Below are 21,730 nucleotides of genomic sequence, written 5' to 3'. Positions count from 1 at the left end.
ATAGGAACTGTGACACGGGGTAGATGAAGCAAGACTTGTCCAAGGTCACAGGGAGCCTGTGGCTGAACCAGGTATTGTACCTAGATGTCCTAAATCCAGGACCAGCCTTCCTGTCCGAGGATTAGCAAAAAGAAAAGGAGTACTTGTGGCACCTTAGAGTCTAACAAATTTATTTGAGCATAAGCTTTCGTGAGCTACAATGGCCCACCTTGATTATCACTACAAAAGGCTTCCACTGCCCCGCTCTCCTGCTGGTAAGAGCTCACCTTACCTGATCACTCTTGTTACAGTCTGTATGGTAACACCCATTGTTTCATGTTCTCTGTGTATATAAAATCTCCCCACTGTATTTTCCACTGCGTGCATCCGATGAAGGGAGCTGTAGCTCACAAAAGCTTATGCTCAAATAAATTGGTTAGTCTCTAAGGTGCCACAAGTACTCCTTTTCTTTTTGTGGATACAGACTAACACGGCTGCTACTCTGTAACCTATTTCCAAAACTAATCCTTGGATATGCTGTAATACACCTGTCAAGGTATCAGAAAAGCCACCATCCATCAACCCCCTCTCAAGGGCAGAGAATACAATCTTCTCGGATAGACTTGGAAAACAGTGTTTGGGTTGTTTTACATATTATGAAAAGGGAAAGTAAAAGAAAACATACCTTCCACAGGAGACCTTCATATCGTTTCAGGCGTTTGTTGATCACCTATATAAAATAAAATATTTAAAAAACTAATCAACTGATTGTTTCTTGAACAGTTTAATATAGGATCTTTTGTACCCACCTTGCCAATGCTTCCTCCAAGTATCTGTTTCATTTCTGCACCTTGGGCTAGATCAAACGGTGTCTGGTCTGTTTAATAACCAAAATAAAATCCAGAAGAGAGTTTAGCTTTAATTAGGAGTTAGATCTGTTGTAGGACATTTAATGCTGTGGATAAGTATTATGTAGTAATTACACTGGATGCATTTAATATGGCATAAGGTTTCTATCTAGCTCAGAGGGAAAGCAATTGCAATCATTTGCTTGTTTGAACACTATCGATAGAAAGAACAGCTGGCAGGAGAGTGGTATACTAGCTATGATTCACTTCCTACAGTAAGACATCTTCTGAACCTTACAAGATTTGCTCACTTGCCAGAAAAGAGCAATTCTTAATTGACCAACAAATATAATATAATTTGTTATTCTAAAACCGTGGGCAAATTGAATTTTGCGAGAATTGCTAAGGAAGAGTTTTGCTGGATTACAAAAGCCTAATTTTATTCTAGTCAACATCTGCCAGTTATTTACTTTTAATTTAACCAGAGTGTTACCGTCAATTTGATAAAAAAAGTGACAAGATAAATTTTACAAGTGGGATTGTCAAGAGAACCTGAAGTGACACAGGAGCATCAGTCCCAATGACTTTCCATGAACTGAAAATTTTATCCTCTGCTTTTACGCTGCTATGCTCATCTCTGGCAGAGTCAACAAAAAGTGACTCAGAATCTGTCTACATGGTGCAGCAACACAAACTGCAGGGGTGTGAATTCTAATGCACACCAACATGTTGCACACTAACTGGCCCCTGCAGACACTGGTGAGCACTAATAGCTCCCTATTGCATTTTAATTTAGCACATAAGTTAGAGTACAATAGGGAACTTTTAGTGTACCTCAACAGGGTCTTCACAAGCCAGTTAGCATGCAACACATTGGTGTGCATGAGAACAGAGGTTCTCAAACTGGTCCGTGGACCACCAGTGATCCACGAGCTCCATTCAGGTAGTCCGCAGATAGTTCCCTCTAAAGTGCACACCTGGGTGACCGCACATGAGAGAATGAAGGGCCACCCACCTAATTAGTGGAGCCGCATGGGTGTGGCTGCACTAATTAGGTGCCTGGACCCTGGAGAAGACACACATGTAAGGTGAGGTGATGGCCTTGGGGTGCACGGGGAGGGGGCAGTGGGGTGAAAAGAAGTGGGAGGAATTTGGGATGTGCAGGGCTGCAGCAGCCAGAGAAAGAGGTGACTTCCCCAGCTCCAGGGCTGTGGCTGCCGGAGAGAGACGGCCTTCCTTCCCAGCCTCAGCATTGTGGTTGCTGTGGCAGGGGAGAGACCGCCCGTCTTTTCCAGCCCCAGCTTGGGGGCTGCCATGGCGGGGGAGAGAGGGAGAGAACCCGCCCCCTTCCCTCTCAGGGGCTGCCATGGCAGGGGGGAGAGAGGGCACATCCATCACATTAGAAAGGTAAGTACGGATATTAAAATATCAAAGCGCTATACAATAGTTAGCCAACAGTACAAACAACATTTGGAAAATCATTAAGTGGTCTGCTGAAACCCTCAGCAATTTTCAAGTGATCCGCAAAAAAAAAAAAAGTTTGAGAACCACTGCATTAGAATTCAGATTTCAGGTTTCAGAGTAACAGCCGTGTTAGTCTGTATTCGCAAAAAGAAAAGGAGTACTTGTGGCACCTTAGAATTCATAGCCTGCAGTTCACATTGCTGCACCATACAGACAAGGCCTAACTTGCACTTAACAGTTAAGCAGTGGCTAACAAGCACTCCCATAAAATGACACTGGTTTAGTTCCTTTGCTTCATATTTAAACTAAGAACTTTACTTACCATTTTTGTTTCTGATTTTAGAGTCTGCACCATTTTTTAGAAGTTTTAAGGCACAGTGCTTGTGGGCACGGTATGCTGCACAATGTAATGGTGTATTTCCCATCTGATCAGTACAGTTAATATCAGGAGGCTTTGGCCTGTTCAACTAAAAAAAACAAAGACTTATATTTACAGGTTAATTTAGTTTTCCTCTTGCATTACATATAGCCTGAGCGATTTATGGTCAAGTATCTGCTCCCTGCCCCGAAATCTTGAAATGTAGACACTGAAAAGTAGGGTGACGAAAAGGGATCATGCTATCGGAAGCACGAGGTCTACAGCAGCCAAGTGAGAGAGGTTCAGTTACAAGTAGCTACTTCCCTATGTTCTTGGCTTAAGCGTCCCCTTCCCATCTCCCATGTGCAATGTAGCACAGAACTGGCTGCATTGCTATGGTACTCTTAATAGTTTAAAGATTTTTGGTTCCTTTGAGAACAGGAAGACAACAGAAATTAAGTTTTTAGAGAATTCTAAAATCAGAAGCCCTGATGGTAAAAGGTTCTGTAAGTTAATAAGGACAATACTATCAAAAAATAAATAAATAAATAAAAAGTCAGTGTTCAGTTTGTTGAATCTGTAATTCTCTATAGGTGTGTACCTATCACTTATGACCAAGATATCCTCATTTTGTTCAGAAACATGTCTGGAAGGAGTATAAAAACTCCATGGGAAAACTCGAAGGAGTTGCTCATAAAAACCCAGTGCATAAAAGACAACATTCACAGGAAAACCTTAACTCATTAGGGAAGGGATTATTCTGTCCCTCAGGCAGCAGAGTAACAAATATACAAAAAAAGATTTTAGCAGATTCAAGAGAAAACCAATATGTCTTCTGTAACATGGCACATGGCTAGTAGAGAAACAGCTGACATGAGAGTTCCCTACTCTTTTGAAACTATTTGCGTTAATACAGTGGCTCTCAAAAAAGGGAGGCCTGATCAAATAAGCTGTTGTGTCTGTAGTTATTTATGCCTCTTCTCCCCAGCCCCCGTACATATAATCGCCACGCAGCTCTGAAGCTGGGAGAGCAGCAGCTGCTGGCTGGGCAGCCAGCTCTGAAGGTGGCGCCCCAAGAGCGGCACAGAAGTAGTATTCATCAATATCACTTTTCGCAGAAGACAGCACCCCATTGCAACCCTTACTTCTGCACTGCTACTGCCCCCCGGGGCTGACAGCCAGAGCCCTGCTACGTCCCAGTGAGGAATGGGGTGGGGAGAGGCCCGTTATCCCCACCTTCTGGGTGTGCATGGCCCTTCTGCACAAACCCCAGCCACCCAAGGCAGACAGCAAGAACTCTTCCAAAAAAAAACAAAACACACAGCTCACACCGCCCTTGACACATTCTTGTGCCTCCTTTGGGAGCCCACCGCATAGTTTTAGAACCACTGTGTTAATAGATAAGGCCAGAGGGGAACACTGATCAGCTCAGACATCCTGTATGTACGCAGGCCACAGAAGTCCATCAAGACTAAGGACAGGAATATTTTAAGTAATTAGCAGCCCCAGATAGAGTTGGAAGGGAACGGATTTATAACTGAACTGAGGGTACATGGTCAAGAAAAATACAAGTAGTAGAACCATTTTCTCATTCAGGTAGTGGTTGGAAAGCTCCTTAAGAAGCTTCAAAGTATGCAGTCAGTTTATATTTAATACAATTCTGTTGGTAACCTTATTGGTAGAGGTCACACCTCTATAGATTGACAATTTATTGCAACACATTTGATGTTTCTGGATTTCATGTATCATGAAATGCGACTAGTTCAAAGCTTTAAAACAAGATGGGCTTACAACTTTACCAGAAAGATACCATTTGAACTAAGTTTCATATTTGATCTTACTTCAGGAGAGTTGTTTTAGAAACTCATTCTCCCAACCATTTCAGAAAAACAGGTGAAAAATTTATATTTCCTAGCCACACATTTAAGACATTTTGATTTACTCGATCTGCAAACTTTCGATATGCAGTGAACGAGTACCAGAAGTAGTACAAGTTTCACATTACAAAACAAAAACTTTAATCACTACATGTAATCAATTTTAGTTTGCTGTCTCATCCAAGGGCCAGCACCTCCAGCAGGGAAGTGGCTGTTAACCCCAGGGACATTGGTTCAGTATAGATGTTACATCCACTAGCACTAACGTGTTCCTTGGAGGTCACAGAGGAGTAGCATGGCCAGACCTGTTTCTCTTTGAGACCCAGAATCAGCATCTGTTGCTGGCTGAAAGTATTGCAATATACACCAGGGACAGAATTTGTTTTGTGGTTGAAGATACACCTCAGATTCATTGTGTGTTTTTGAAGTCTCAGACTTCATGTTGCATTCATACATTTTGTACTCACTAATGTTTGTCATGTACTAGACTAATCTCAGCTGAAGCAGATAATTCTCATGGTAAGCCCCACGACTGAGGTACTGTAGAAGTTCAAGCAGTAGCACTTCACAGTATCCTTTAGCCAACTCAGGAAGGATATTAGAAAACACTTGAAAATTTTGCAACTTAATCTGTTGTAATAAAAAGGAGAATACTAATGGTAAGGAAGCACTGTACTTCAGACTGTTGCCTACCATAAGGGTGCAGGGTGTGAAGGTAGCATATGTAGCGAACAACATCTCAAATTCTTACCAGTGCTGAGACTTTTGCAGTCTCCCCTTCTCTTGCTGCTCCTAAAAGCAGTTCTTCCAGTTTCCTTTCTTGTGTCCTTTCCACTGCTGTTTTCAAAGTGAAAATAGCTTTAGCAACCACAGTTGTAGTCTCAGAAGAACACATGTAACATCAGCAAAGTGATATCTGTCTAATGAAGAATGTTCAAGCACAGTATACAGGGCCTATAGTTTCCTCAACACTTGTTAACTTGAGGGCTATGCCTACCAGACAGGGTGAAATACACTTACAGAGCCATGACCTCCAGAGTCAATTAAATACCATGCAAAAGTCTAAAAGGTCACAAATCACTTCAGAAAAATTCTGAAGTTACTCAAGTATTCGAACATTTACCAAGTAGTAGAGGTTCAATAGTGCAAGAAGTATTTGTCCTAAGTTTTTTTTCCAATGAATACTGGGGAAGTTCAGTGGTAATATTTGACCGACACTATTTAACCAGCCCTACTTGCATCTTGGATATTATGCTTTCTTTCCCTTCCTATAAAAGATCTTCTCTCTCCTCTATTCCCCTTCTCTATCTTACCACTAACTTTTTCCCCACAAAAATCTCATCCTTCTCTAGCTTAACCTGTCAATCTCAAGCAGCCTTCTACAACAAACTGTACACCCATATACACGGCTAAGAGATTTTAATCAGGCACCCAATAACTAGCAACAAACTTACTAGGTACAGCGTAAGACTGAGGTCCCACTCTATGAAAATAGCCTACTTAAGAAGCCAAAACTGCACTATGGCACTTATTGGGATTACTACTGAAGTGCTGACCCGTCACTCTGATAGAGGGGTCCATCCATTAGAGTCGGATATTAAAAATAAGCTATTTGAAGCTTCCATGACACAACCCACTCCCACTCCCTCTGACCCCTACCACCAAAGGGCTCCTAAAAAAGTGCACATTTTTACTATGCCATCATAAAGTTCTGTGGCTGCTACAGTGTTGCATGGGGGATTCTATTTCCCCCTCCTTTCTTCCTGGTAGTAGTGGTCTGGTTGGGAAGTCTTTGCTAGTTTACTCCTCTCGACTGCATTTCGCATCCTGCTCTAATATCTTTGAAGAAAAGAGCTTCTCCCCAGTCAAGCAGTACCAACCGGTGCTTGTCTATGCTATGAGCAATAGCAGTGGAGCTGACTGCAGACTTGAGATGATGGCACAGCACTGGTTTATGCTATTCACATTTGGAAAGTTCTCTTTCCAACCATGAGGGCTAGGATTTTTCAAGCCCTGATAGGTTTGTGTCTAAAAGAGCATATGCAAAAAAGTCTTGCTTTAAACACAATCCATACTACACAGAGTTCTCCTCTGGACTGAAATATTCAAGCTTTGCACACTTTTTTTTAGTCACACTCCGAGAAGAATGGTTTGTTTTCAAGGAGCAGTGAAAAGAGCGCTAGGTATTACTATTAAAGTGATTTATTCACGTCTTTTGACTTCAGATGCATGTAACTGGCATAATCATTTGACAAATTAAGATGCTATTGTTTCAACTTTTTGTTATTCACAGATACCAAAACTGATTATCTATATAACAGAAGGATGTAGACAAGCTTGTCTGTGCTGTAGAGGACAAAGCTCAGGAATTCCTCAGTTTACATATTGATATGTACTCTAGGCATTCCAAGTTATGGAGCCAGAGGTTTAGGCACAATTGTAGGATTTTTCCAGAAGTGCTGAGCAACTCATTGGACTTCAGGTGGAGATGGGGTGCTTTGATCTTCTCTCCAAAAAAACAAAAACACCCCCGCCCCCAGACCCTTAGCGCATACATATGTAACTGTTTCTACACTATCTCTGTATACAATGGAAGTTTTTACCATCACAAAATTATCTTGTTGCCCTAATAAATGTGTCATGATAAATCCCACTGGTAAATTTGTTTTCATTTACTGAGGACAGCAGAACTGGATCAAGTGTTTTAATAAGTTTAACTGGATTTAAGGGAAAAAGTAAATCCCCCTGCAGGTTAATCAGACTTTTAGGAAGTCTTGGTTTTCAGACACATGTGGTCAGATTGTAACCATAGCAACAACTGTGAAACTGACATTGTTAGCCAGATTAATAAGGGCTTTAATAAATGCTTCACCCTGAGGAGAAGTGCACTCATTCTAAGAATTTATCTGTAGAGCATCTGTTTATGAGAATTGCCTGTAATCTCATGTACAATTAAGGAATAGCATGTTTTCTGGAAAAGTACTGCTTGGAATGATTTCATCTGGAAATTTTTAGTTTTCTAGTCCATATTTGACTTTAAGAGCCACATGTACCAAACTGTTCAAATTAAAGAATTACATTTTAATTAAGATCAATTATTCATAAAGTCTATTCAGGGTTATGTTGTCAAGAACCCACATCTAAAAAGTATTCCTGGTGGCAGTACTGGGGCTAAGTGATAGTTATTTTCTTACCCTTTGTTTGCAGATAGCATAGTAGTGAATCAATACATAAAACATACTTGCTTTTTGAAAGCAGTACAGGTCAAGACTTTAAAAAGTAAATCAATTTTGGGTATTCAACTTTTGACACCTTTAAGATCTGATTTTCAAAAAATGTTAAGCACCTGCTCTCTGGAAGTCACACCCCTTTGCTTCATCTCAGGCTGGAGACCCAAAATCACTTGGACAGGGTCCCCACTTTCAGAGCTGAAATTGTCCAGAGCAAGACCTGGTAAGTTTGTGAATGATTCAGAGCGTCTTTTCCCATTGACCATTTGGTACTCAAAGTTAAATTGGGCAGATTTCCCTTTTCTATTCCCCTGCGAAGATGCCCTACAACCTACCTAGCCTCTTTGTAGGTGAGAATTTTAGAGTGGAGAAATTATTATTCTCTAAACACTATCTAGTGGTTAGAGAAGCAGAGTTGCAGGAAAGATCCTCAAATCTGTTTCCAATTCCTCTGACACCTAGCAGAGTCACTGATGTCTGAGCAGGTTTGCCCACTATCTTTGCAAAATGCTAGAAATTATGTTTGCATCCAAGTGAAGTGGTTTATATCCCATCTCGTTACACACAAAGCAGCTTCTGTTATCAGCACATGCTTAGATTACTTTCCCCTATGCAGTGAGCTAGGGCTTTGAGTGCTATACATAGCCCACATCATTAAAGGGCTCAGAGAAAAAAAACAAACAAACAAACAGTGTTGCCTTTAAGGCCCTAACTTTGATCAGAAACAGCATTTACAAATAATTTTTAAGGCTTCTTTCAAAGGCACTAACAAACAGCCCTGTTGTATTGACTGGTCAGTGTTTTTACAATAGAAGTGACTGAAAATTAGTTTAATTAGTTTTGAACCAGAAGCTACTTTGAAATCAAGTGAACTTGTAGGCGAAGCAGCTTTCTTCAGAGCTACAAATGCTTATGAAAGGCAGTGAAGACACAGGAAGTTACCTTCCAACATATTATTGATCTCTTTATCTTGTGTAACATCTCTTGCTGTCTGTCCACCCCCGTTAACAATAGAAGTATCAGCATCATACTGTAAGAGCAGCATCACCACCTCCTGCAAGAAAAGTTCAAAGTTATGATGTTTTATCACAATGGCACTTTCCTAGAACTGGGTTGGTCCACTGTTTTGCAACCCTCCTTTGTGAGCCTAGCAGCGTGTAACTGGTTCACTGCCACAATGAGTTGGTAAAACATGGCAAGGGAAGAAAATCACAATCCTGTTGTATTATTTGGAATAAAGGGACCACAGGAAGTTACCTGGACTTGAAGATACACAGCAGTAAAGTCAGGCATAAAGACATCTTACTCAAGAGTGTGACAATAAACACTTGTAGTAAGGAATCTTGTACTGGAGAACTTTAAGTATCACTCAAAGCTGATCAGAGACAACACTTTCTGCTGCGTAACCATATGGTCATATGAGAATCAGATCTACATTTTACATGTTTATGCCTATACAGCATTAAGAGGCAAATGGCTTCTGTTTGAAAGAGCAAGTTGTTCATATTAATTAGCTACTGAATCTACTCATCTTAATTCTGGTATTCTACGTAATAAGTGGATAGGAGATCAGTATTTACAATATTGTTTCTAGGCTTATTGGATATAGAGCTTCATACGAATGAGCACTTAACACAAGTGATTTCAATCCCCTTTAGCTATGCAACTAATATCCAACTAATCCAGACAAGTCAGCCTTAAAGTCTATATTTAGGCAAGCCAAAAAAAGAATTAAGATACAAACAGCAAAAAAATGTTTAAGTACATCAGAAGTAGAAAGACTGCCAAACAATAAGTGGGGCCACTGGATGATCAAGGTGCTAAAGCAGCACTCAAGGAAAACAAGACCATTGCATAAAAGCTAAATGAATTCTTTCATGGGCACCAGATGAAACCCCGCTCTGGGGAGGCTAGCCCACTAGCCCCGCCCCTTCTGCCCCAGACCCCTCCACCCCCATAACAGAAGCCCTAAGGGGCCCCCACAGGACCGGAGGAGCCCCAGCCTCTCCCCCACCCTCAAGTACTGGGCTGGCCCACTGGCTGGAGCCTCCTCACTCCCCCACCCACTGCTGGCTCTCTGTCACTCCTCACTCCCCCATGCTCCTGAGGGGAGACAGCAGCAGGTGGTGGGGGCCTCGGAGAAGGGGCGGGGCCACCACAGCTCAGGTGTCTAGCAGTGGGTCAGCAGCAGTGTGAGAGAAGACCAAACCTTCCCTGGACTATTATACCCGCTGCCCATGAATTCTTACATCTTCTGCAGTGAAGACAGATGCAAAGGGATATTCCCACACCTGAGCCTCTTTTTAAAAAAGGTGACATATCTGAGGAATTATCCCAGATTGAGGCATCAATAGAGGAAATTTGGAACAAACTGACAAGTTAAACAGTAATAGGTAGGGCTCTATCAAATTAACAGCCGTGAAAAATGTGTCACTGAGCACGAAATCTGATCTCCCTCTCCTTCCCCCCCATACTATATAGATTTCACCAGGGGAGAGGAGAACTAGAATTTCTCAAATTGGGGGTCCTGACCCAAAAGGGAGTTGCAGCAGGGTCACAAGGTTATTTTTGGGGGGGAGCGGGAGTCACTATATTGCTACCCTTTACTTCTGCGCTACCTTCAGAGCTGGGCGGCCAGAGAGAGGTGGCTGCTGACTGAGGGCCCAGCTCTGCAGGCAGCGGCACAGAAGTAAGGGTGGCAATACCATACCATGCCCTCCTTACCTCTGTGCTGCTGCTGACGGCTGCTCTGCCTTCAGAGCTGGGCTCCCGGCCAGCAGCTGCCGCTCTCCAGCTGCCCAGCTCTGAAGGCTGTGCCACCGTGAGCAGCAGTGCAGAAGTCAGGGTAGCAGTACTGAAACACCCCCTACAATGACCTTGTGACACCCAGCCCCCCAAACTCTTTTTGGGTCAGTACACTACAATTACACCACCATGAAATTTCAGATTTAAATAGCTGAAATCATGAAATTTGTGATTTTTAAATTCCTATGACCATTAATTTGGTAGGGCCCTAGTAACAGGTCACTAAGACCAGATGGTATTCACCCAAGAGTTCTGAAGGAACTACCAACTGTGAACCTATCACTTAAATCAGCCTCCGTACCAAATGACTGGAGGACAACTAACATAACACCGATTTTTTAAAAAAGGCTCCAGAAGCAATCCTGGCAATTATAGGCTGGTATGCCTAACTTCAGTATCCAGCAAATTTGTTGAAGCTCCAGTAAAGAACACAATTATCAGACACATGGATGAACACGACGTTGGGGAAGAGTCACAGCTTTTGTAAAGGGAAATTATGCCTCAGTCTATTAGAATTCTTTGAGAGCGTCAACACACACATGGACAAGGGTGATCCAGTTGGCAGTGTACTGGGACTTTCTGAAAGTTTTTGACTAGACTCTTAAGCAAAGTAGTAATCATGGGATTAGAGAAGGTACTCTCATGGATCAGTAACTGGTTAAAAGATAGGAAACAAAGGGTAGGAATAAATGCGGAATTTTCAAAATGGAGAGGTAAAGGGGGTAAAGGTAAATAGCAGGGATCTGTATTGGGACCAGTGCTGTTCAACATATTCATCAATGGTCTGGAAAAAGGGGTAAACAGTAAGGTGGCAAAATTTGCAGATGATACAAAGTTACTCAAGATAGGCAAGTCCAAACCCGGTAGCGAAGAGTTACAAAGGAACCTCACAGAACTGGGTGACTGGGCAACAAAACAGCAGATAAAATTCAAGTCTGATATGTGCAAAGTAATGCACATTAGAAAAAATAATCCTGACTATAAATACAAAATGATGGGGTCTAAATTAGCTGTTACCACTCTAAAAAGATCTTGGAGTCAAATAATTCTCTGAAAATATCTGCTCAATGTGTTAGCTTTTTTGACTGCCACTACAACGTTAGGAACCATTAGAAAGGAATAAGACAGAAAATACAATACCACTACACAAATGCATAGTACACTCACACCTTGAATACTGCGTGCAGTTCTGGTCATGCCATCTCAAACAAGATGAATAGGAAAGGTACAGAGAAAAGCAAATGAAAGTCATTAGGGGTACGGAAAAACTTTTATACAAGGAGAGATTGAAAAGACTAGGACTGTTCAGTTTAGAAAAGAGACTACTATGGGGGGACATAGATAGAGGTTTGTAATATTATGAATGGTATGGAGAAAGTGTAGGGGGAAATATTTATTATTCACATAACAAGAACCAGAGGTCACCCAATGAAGTTAAAAGGCCGCAGGTTTAAAAAAAAAAAAAAGACAACCCCCCTACGCGCACACACCCATAAAGGAAGTACTTTTTCATGCAGTAGACAGTCAATCTGTGGAACTTGTTGCCTGGGGATGTTGTGAAGGTCGAAAGTATAACTGGGTTCAAAAAAAGAATTAGATATGTTCATGGAGGACAGGTCCATCGGTGGCTATTTGCCAAGATGGTCGGGATACAACCCCATGCTCTGGGTGTCCTTAAACCTCTTGACTGCCAGACACTGGGACTAGATGACAGGAGACGGATCACTCTATAATTGACAGGTTCTGTTCATTCCCTGTGAAGCATCTGCACTGCCCACTGTCGGAGACGGGATACTGGGTTTGATGGACAAGTGGTTGACTCAGTATGGCCATTCTTAAATTAAGTCTAATTATTCTTTATGGCAGCGATACTCAGAGTCTTGAGCTGCAAGGGGCTCTTTAATGTGTCTCCTGAGGCTATTTGCAGCACATGATATTAAAATACTGATTTAATTATTAACCATTCACGATGATTTTACTATGTTATTAACCAGTTGTAGTTGATAAAATAGTCATTTTGCTGTGAAAATAATTATAGTCTATTTAAAACAGTATGATCGGAAATATTAGTAAAAACTAAATATCTTCCATCATACTGTTTAAATATGAATATACAGGTACTATAGTAAATGCAACAATGAATTCACACTACTGTGGCTCATTTGGGTAATGTTTATCGATAATTTGACTTCTGAACCACTGGCATCTGAGCATCACTGCTTTCTGCTATGGTTTGTGAGAGATTAATAAGTGGTCTGTCAAGTTGTATGCAGAAATAGCTACTTCTCCCATCCCTCCAAACTGCCTTCCATCTGACAACCAGCATTTACAGCTGAGAGGCTGATTAGTGCTATGCTCCCGCACTAAAGTGCTTTACCCCACGCACATAGCACGAGTGACGTAGGAATGACTGTACAGACAGGCATGCAGGTAAAGTGCTTCAACAGAGGAAAATGATTATGTTCCCCCTTTCCAGCTGCCAACCACATCCTGGAGAACGAAAAAGGAAACAGTAGCTATGGAGAAGGAAGACTGAGGTCTCCCCTACCCCCCCAGGGGAAAAAAAGCAGTTATTTCTCTGCCAAAAAAACCAAAAAAAACAAACAAACCAAACTGAGGATTAGACAGACTACCAAAGGACTAATTTTAATGTGCCTAAAATCTAGCTTTCTAGAATGTGCTGCTACAAGGATTTTTCCTACCTCAAATGCTTTGGCTTCAATGTGTTACTATTTTAAACCACTTAACATTTTAGACTCCATTGACACATTATAGCACCCTTTATGGGGACACAATCTTATGCTGGGGTTGCCTTATGCATCCTGTGAACCACACAGGGTGGAACACAAGTAGTTAGACAAAAGTGTATTTTTACCTTGCGTCCAGTGAAGGCTGCACGATGCAGTGGTGTGTCCCCCATATCGTTTAACACGTTTACTTCTGCACCAGCCTGCCAAGACAGAGACAGTTAAGTAATGCTGGAAACACAGGCAGGTCAGTAGGTTACCTCTACAAAAAATATTCCATCCAGAAAGAACTCAGTGTTACCGACACCTCTTGGTTTATAACCTATTTGTCAAGAATGAATTAGGAGGTTTTCTGTGTGTCCCAGTATAGTTGAAAAGCCGGTGTCTCACTATAGTTGTAAATCAGTGATAACACGGAAAGATTTAGAGGGGAGGAAATCTACAACAAGGAGCCCTTGTGAAAGGGAACAAATTCAGACTGGGGCTGCGTCTACACTTAAACCACTACAGCAGTGCTGTTCTACTGCTTCAGCGTAGATACTCACAACCGTAACAGGAAGGGTTCTCCCATCTCTGTAGTTAAGCTACTTCCCTGAGAGAGTAGCTAGTTCAACAGAAGAATTTTTTAGTCAGCCTACGCTATGTCTACACTAGAGAGTTTACAGTGACGCCACTGTACCAATGCAGCTGCACTGCTACAAGACCTCTAGTGTAGTCACTCTATGGGAGAGAGCTCTCCCGTCAACATGATTAAACCACCGCCAATGAGCAGCGGTAGTCAGGTTGGCAGGAGAAGCTCTCCTGCCGACATAGTGCTGTCCACACTGGCGCTTATGTTGGTGTAACTTACATAATCGGGAGGGGAGGGGGTTATTCACCCCGCTGAGCAATATAAGTTATATGAAATAAGGGGTAGCGTAGACACAGCCCTAGAGCGGTCTATGCCAGCAGTTAGGCTGGCTTAACCACTTTGCTCAGGGGTGTGGATTTTTCACACTCCTGAGTGATGTAGCTGGGTCGACTTAACTTTTTAAGGTGTAGACATAACCTTTGTTTTGCTGTCACTCATCTCCACGCACAAGTTGCATACAGCAGCCATTAAAGCTTTAGTTTCACTCCACTTGAAAGACATCACACTGTAGTACTATTATACACTGTAGTGGAGTCTCCTCTTCAAAAGATTAAATGGGCCACGACTAGCAGGTTTCATGATCTCTTCACTGGCTCCCTGCCCTTTTCCACATCAAGTGGAAACTCCTCTATGCACCATAAAGGCAATGTACCACTGTATTCCTGTTTGAATCTCAGCTCCATCTTTCCCATTCCTTTCCTGCACCCGAGATCCTTGCTCCCTCTCTCACGCTTTAAAATCCCATTTCAAAACACTGCACCTGCTGAACCCTGCTCTTAAAATGGTCAGAAAGATCAGGACAAGCTGCATATGCAACAGAACTAATGGGACTATGTGGTTTTACTATAGCTGGGAAACTGGTCTAGTGATTGAGCTCACGAGACTAGAGTCAGGAGATTAGGTCTATTCCTGACTGCCACAGAGTACCCTAGGACAGGGGTTCCCTACCTCTTCTTTCTGAGGCCCCTCCAACATGCTATAAAAACTCCACAGCCCACCTGTGCCACCACAACTGGTTTTCTTCATATAAAAACCAGAGCCACCGTTTAGTAGCAGCAAGCAGGGCAACTGCCTGGCGGCCCATGCCACAGGGGCCCCTGCAAAGTTAAGTTTGGCTTCAGCCTCAGGTGGTGGGGTTCAGGGCCCCAGACTTCAGCCCCCTGTGGTGGGCTTCAGCTTTCTACCCTGGGCTCCAGCAAGTCTAACACAGACCCCGCTCAGCAGCCCCCTTGAAACCTGCTCTCCCCCCGTGGTCCTGGGCCCCTGGTTGAGAACCACTGCCCTAGTACAGGTTTCAGAGGAGCAGCCGTGTTAGTCTGTATCCGCAAAAAGAAAAGGAGGGCCACCCTGAGTCTCTCAGGGTGGCACCTGAGAGACTCACACATTTATTAGACCATAAGCTTTCATGAGCTACAGCTCACTTCATCAGATGCATTCAGTGGAAAACACAAATGGGGAGATTTATATACACAGAGGACATGAAACACCTTTCCTTTTTGCCCCAGGACAAGTCACCGTCTATTTAACCTCCATCCATCACTCTGTCTGTAAGAAGGGCACTAGCACTCACCCATTTTTGTACGACACTGATCCACATATTAAGAGGATTTGACAATCTCCCCCCTTCCCACCCTGAAGGCTTGCCATTTGTTTACTCTATGCTGTAAGCAAAGTCTTTGGGTCAGGGACAGTATCATTTGTTGATACTAGCTTTGTTTGTAGGACTAGAGATGGAATCCTTGTAGCAAAATCTCAGTCAGTTTCCCAGACCAGAATCTCCCGATTATTAATTTTTCCATGTAGAACCAGATCCAAGTTTACCTAGATCTATTCTTTTTATTTCCAAATCAATTTAAAAGAAGTCACCCCTCCCATTCACTGTGTGGCTTTCAGGAAAAAGCAAAAAAAGGCACATTTGTTTTTGGTGCATGTATCTGAATGCTGCAATTAGCTGTACTTTGCAGATAGTTGGTTAGCTTTTGTGGAGCACAACTGCCAACACTGGTTATGCCTAAGGCTGCAAGTCAGTCACTGAGGTCACTGATTCTGTGACTTTCCATGACCTCTGGAATTTCTGCAGTGGCTGGTGCTGGCTCAGGGGCTGCTCTGGCAGCAGCACTTTGGGTGTATGTGAGGGGGCTCAGGGCTAGGGGCAGGGGTTTGGGGAGGTGCTGACCTTGGGGTGGGGTGGGGGGTTACCCCCCCTTGCAGCTCCTATGTAGTTAGCTGCCTACAAGCGCAACAGTACATAAGCACATAGAAGTGTAGGACTGGAATGGACCTGACAGTCATCTTGGGGAGTCCCCTGCACTGAGGCAGGGCTAAGTATTATCTAGACCAGTAGTTCTCAAACTTATTTGAACAGGTACCCCTTCTTTGTGTGTTCAGTAGTTTATGGCCCCCTCCCTCCACATACATATACTGCCACCCAGCTCTGAAGGCAGAGTGGAGAGCAGCAGCTGTTGGCCGAGCACCCAGCTCTGAAGGCAGTGCCCTGCCAGTAGCACACAGAAGCAAGGGAGGCCATGTGAAAAGTGACCTTGATGAATAGCAGAAGTAAGGGTTGCAATGGGGAGCTAAGTCTGCTGTGAAAAGGGATACTGATGCTGCTACTGCCACCCCGAAGCTGACAGCCAGAGCCCTGCCACCTTCAGGTGAGGGATGTGGGGGAAGGAGAGCTTGAGCCCATGCTGCACTTCCTGGTGAGAGATTGAAGTAGGGGTGGGAAGGACAGCCTGAGCCACGTCCCAGGGGTTGGGGATGGAAATCTGAGCACCAGGTTGCACACAGCTCTCACTCCCCAACACATTCCTCGGCCTCCCTTGGGAGGCCTGCCCCAGTTTGAGCAGTTCCCAGTGTTTCTCAAACTGTGGGACAGGACCCCAAAGTGGGATGTGACCCCCTTTGAATGGGGTCACAAGGGCTGGTTTAGACTTGCTGGAGCCCAGGGCTGAAGCCCGAGCCCGACTACTGAGGGCCAAAGCCAAAGCCTGAGGGCTTCAGCCCTGGGCAGCAGGACTCAGGTTGCAGGACCCCTGCCTGAGGCCGAAGACCTTGAGCTTCAGCTTTGACCCCACTGCCCAGACAGGTGGGGCTTGGGCTTTGGTCCTGCCATCCAGGGCAGTGGGGCTTTGGTCCCTGGTCCTGGTGTCGTGAAGTAATTTTTGTTGTCAGAAGTGGGTCATGGTGCAGTGAAGTTTGAGAATCCCTGACCTCGACCATCCCTGACAAATGTTGGTGTAACCTGTTCTGAAAAACCTCCAAATGATGAAGATTCTACAACCTCCCTAGGCAATTTATTCCAGTGCTTAACTACCCTTACATTAGGAAAAGCTTCTTAATGTCTAACCCAAGTCTCCCTTGCTGAAATTTAAGCCTATTACTACTTCCTCTGTCTTCAGCGGAGAAGGAGAATTTATTACCCTCTTTATAACCTCATGTATTTGAAGACTTGTCTCCTCTCAGTCTTCTCTTCTCCAGATGAAACAAATTTTTCTACAATGTTTTCCTGACCTTCAATAATTTGCTCTCCTCTGGACTTTCTCCAATTTGTCCACATCTTTCCCGAAGTGTAGTATCCAGAACTGGACAATACTCCAGTTGTGGCCTTATCAGTGTTGAGTGGAATGATTATTCTTGTGTCTTGCTTACAACACTCTTGCTAATACATCCAGAGTGATGTGGTTTTTTTGGCAACAGTATTATATAACTGACATATTTAGTTTGTGATCCACTATAACCCCTGTGACAAGATAGCCGATGTTAGTATGGTAGGTCCTGCGCTTTTCTTGGCAGGGGGCTAAGATGCCACCCCTTGCCCCTGCTCTTGGGGCACAGAGGATCCCGCTAGTGGCCCGGGTAGGTGGTAGAGGAGGGAAGCAGGGGAGGGTTCTAGGTTTGCTCCTCACTCTGAGCCCCAGCCCCTCTCAACCCCTGCGGGTTCTTACCCTGTTCCCCCTTGGGTGGGGTACCTTCGGATCTTAGACGCTGTGGAAGGGAGTCTCCCTCCCCTGCTGGGGCAGGGTCTCCCTGGTTTTTCAAAACACCTCCAAGCTCCAGTCCTCTCCTTCCTCCCCCTCTCTGCCTGCCTGAAGCAGGGGGTTTTATTGGGTTTGTGACAGGGCCTTAATAGACTACAGGTGCTCCAATTAACCTGTAGCCACCCTCCCTAGTCTACAGGGAACCACACCTTAATTAGCCTAGGGCTTATATATTTCCCCTCTACCACTCTCCCTGGCCCTCCTGTATCACACCCCCCAGATCCATTTTTGCAGTACTCCTTCCTAGACAGTTATTTCCCATTTTGTATTTGTGCAATTGATTATTCCTTCCTAAGCACAGTACTTTGTATTTGTCCTTATGGAATTCCATCCTATTTACTTCAGGCCATTTCTCCAGTTTGCCAATATCATTTTGAATTCTAATCCTGTCCTCCAAAGGAACTGCAACCCCTCCAGGTTTGCATCACCCATGAACTTCATAAATGCACTCTCTATGCCATTATTAAAATTATTTATGAAAATATTAATTAGAAATTGACCCAGGACAGACCCCTGCGGGACTCCCCTTGATATGCCCTTCCAGCTCAATTGTGAAACATTTGATAACTAGTTTTAGAATGATTTTCCAAACCAGTTGTGTACCATATATTTCTCTAGTTTCTGAGAATCAGAGAGACAGAATCAAAGCCTTTCTAAAGTCAAGATATATCATCTCTACTGTCTCCCCTATTCTACCAAAAAAGGATATTAGGTTGGATTTGTCAAGAGCAAATCATGTCAAAGCATGTCAACTGTTACTTAACACCTTATTTTCTTCTAGGAAGGTGCTTATAAATTGATTGATTTGCATCATTAACTTTCCAGATACCGAAGTTAAGCTAACTAGTCTAAGTCCCTGGGTTGTTTATGAAAAGCAAATATAGACAGGTACTACTGTATATTTGCCTTTTTCCAGTCCTTGGGTCTCTCCCTCAACTTCCATGAGTTCTCAAAAATAATTACTAAGGCTGCATGTCTATCACGAAGGTCAGATTCTGTGACTTTTCATGATAGCTGTGACTTCTGCAGCGGCCAGTGCAGCTGCTCGGATAGCCCCTGGGCCAGCTGCACCAACTGCTGCTGGTGCAGTCTTGGGCCACTGCACCCTTTGCCCCTCAGCAGCAGCATCTTGGGTATGGGGAGGGGGCTCAGGGTTGGGGCAGGGGATTGGGGGAGCACTTACCTCAGGGGGCTCCCCAGAAGCAGCCAGCATGTCCCCGCAGCTCCTAGGCAAAGGGGCCAAGGAACTTTGTGCACTGCCCCCGCCTCCAGGCACTGCCCCCACAACTCCCATTGGCTCCAGTTCCTGGCCAATGGGAGCTGTGGAGCCAGAGCTCATGGCAGGGACAGGGCCCCCCTCCCCAAGCACCCACAGGGCCCCAGCCCAAGTTTTACTTAGGGGTATATAGTAAAAGTTATGGACAGGTCACAGGCTGTGAATTCTTGTTTACGGCTTGTGACTGGTCCATGACTTACTAAAAATACCCATGACTAAAATGTAGTCTTAATTGCTAATGGATCAGAGATCTCTTCAGCTAGTTCCTTAAATATTCTAGGAAGTATTTCATCTGGCCCTGCAGACTTGAAGATACTTATCTAACTAATTAACTTGTTTTTTTTTCCTATTTGAGTCTCAGATCCTACCCCATTTTACAGTGATTTTCACTGTGTTAGTTATCCAATCTCCAACTAACTTGTTTGGTAAACGCAAACAAAAAAGCCATTTAACATTTCAGCTATTGCTGCATTTTCTCAAAAAAAAAAAAAAAAAAAAAAAGGAAAAGGAGTACTTGTGGCACCTTAGAGACTAACCAATTTATTTGAGCATAAGCTTTCGTGAGCTACAGCTCATTTCATCGGATGCATTTTCTGTTATTGTCTCTCCTTCCACATTGAGTAATGTGCCTACCCAGTCCTTGGTCTTCCCCTTGCTTCTCATGGATTGTAAAATGTTTGTTATCCTTTATGTCCCTAGCTAGTTTAATCTTGTTTTGTACATTGGCCTTTCTAATTTTGTCCCTACATGCTTGTGGGTTTGTTTTTTAATATTTGTCTTTTGTAATTTGATGTAGTTTCCACATTTTGAATGACAGTTTCAGGTCATTACAGAAGTCTCCTATACTTCCTATCTTCCCTACCACATTGGGATCATTTGTCCTTGTGCCTTTAATAAGGTTTCTTTAAAAAAATTGCCAACTCTCCTGAACATTTTTCTCCTTCCACTTGATTCCTATAGGATCTTTCCTACCAATCCTGTAAGAAGGCAGACTTTAGCAAACTCAAAGTCCATCATCTTTATTCTGCTGTTTTCCCTCCTACCATTCATTAGAATCAAACTCTATTGCATTTCATGATCACTTTCACGCAAGCTGCCTTCCACCTTCAACTTCTCAACTAGTTCCTCTGTTTGTCAGAATCAAAACCAGAATTGCCTCTTCTCCTAGTTGCTTTCTCCACTTTCTGTAACAGTTGTCTCCGATGCATTCCAAGAATGTTGGATAATCTGTACCCTGCTACATTTCCATATATTTTCCCATGTAAATATGTACATGTACAAGCATGTAATTAAATACAAGCATGCACATGACTAGTGAGAAGGACAGTTCATAGTCTTCACTTAGAATTGCATTGCTTCTCTTCAAGTAAACAGTTTGCACTTCAGTAGAAAAACCACTTTTCCTGTCTATTTTGACGTTTCAGAAGTAGACAATAGCTATTGGTCCTTTGAACAACTTGTGGTATCATGAAATAGTATTAATGTTTTTCATGATACTATCTTGTTTTATGTAGGATCTTCAGACTCATTTAGAAAGAGACAGCATTAAGTATACCTTCAGTAAATCCTTGACCACACTGCCATGTCCAAAATAGCATGCAAGGTGAAGAGGCGTCCAACCCAAATTAGATTTACTTCTGCCTAAAAATATGAAACAGAACATCAGGTAAACAAATGCTTTTGTAATACAAGACTGTAGGAATAGTTCAGTGTAAACTAACATCTTGCCAACTCTCACACATATAACAGGCATGGTTAGTCTCTACAGTGAGAGCATTTTTCAGAGTAACAGCCGTGTTAGTCTGCATTCGCAAAAAGAAAAGGAGTACTCGTGGCACCTTAAAGACTAAACAATTTGAGCATAAGCTTTCGTGAGCCACAGCTCACTTCATCGGATGCATACTGTGGAAAGTATAGAAGATCTTTTTATACACACAAAGCATGAAAAAATGGGTGTTTACGACTACAAAAGGTTTTCTCTCCCCCACCCCACTCTCCTGCTGGTAACAGCTTATCTAAAGTGATCACTCTCCTTACAATGTGTATGATAATCAAGGTGGGCCAGTGAGAGCAGCCATTTATAGATTTCAGGCCAAAAAGGACTGAATATCTAGTCTGACCTCCTGCAGAATAAAATAAAATTCCGCCCTCCCCCCGCCCCCCCACTAATTACTGCATCAAGCCCATAGCTTCTGGCTGAACTAGAGCAGTGTTTCTCAAATGCGGCCACCAGGGGTTTTTCCTGCAGCCACAGCAGCCTCTTGTGCAGAGAAGGAGAGGGGGGCAAAGCAGTGGCCCCGCCCTGCAGCACTCAGGGGCGGGCTTCAGCCTCCCCCGGTTCTGCCAGAGGCTCCGGTGACAAGCTATAGTCCCCCCCTCACCCGGCTGCAGCCGCAGGGCTCTGGCAGCAGGCATCAGCTGCAGGCCTCCTGAGGTGGGCTTCAGTCCACTTCCCCCAACTTGAGGGCTTTGAGT

The 21,730-nt window shown here is 43.5% G+C and overlaps 1 protein-coding gene across 4 annotated transcripts in view; it reads right to left on the bottom strand.

Annotated features, from left to right (window-relative positions):
• OSBPL1A (oxysterol binding protein like 1A) overlaps positions 1-21,730 on the bottom strand; it is a 154,500-nt gene that overhangs the window by 96,107 nt on the left and 36,663 nt on the right. For 3 of the 4 annotated variants that reach the window (XM_077810342.1, XM_077810341.1, XM_077810343.1), the window contains exons 3-9: positions 20,811-20,896; positions 13,437-13,511; positions 8,699-8,810; positions 5,278-5,363; positions 2,614-2,758; positions 789-856; positions 665-709 (exon numbers count right to left, since the gene is read on the bottom strand). In XM_077810342.1, coding sequence (XP_077666468.1) covers positions 665-709; positions 789-856; positions 2,614-2,758; positions 5,278-5,363; positions 8,699-8,810; positions 13,437-13,511; positions 20,811-20,896 — 617 coding nt within the window. Of the gene's footprint in view, positions 1-664; positions 710-788; positions 857-2,613; positions 2,759-5,277; positions 5,364-8,698; positions 8,811-13,436; positions 13,512-20,810; positions 20,897-21,730 lie in introns of those variants that run through there. The other variant, XM_077810344.1, reaches the window with a different exon arrangement.

Source organism: Eretmochelys imbricata, chromosome 2 (genome assembly GCF_965152235.1).
Source record: "Eretmochelys imbricata isolate rEreImb1 chromosome 2, rEreImb1.hap1, whole genome shotgun sequence".
Lineage (NCBI taxonomy): Eukaryota > Metazoa > Chordata > Testudines > Cheloniidae > Eretmochelys > Eretmochelys imbricata.
The sequence above is the reverse complement of the archived record's forward strand: the minus strand, read 5'-3'. Positions and strand labels throughout refer to the sequence as shown.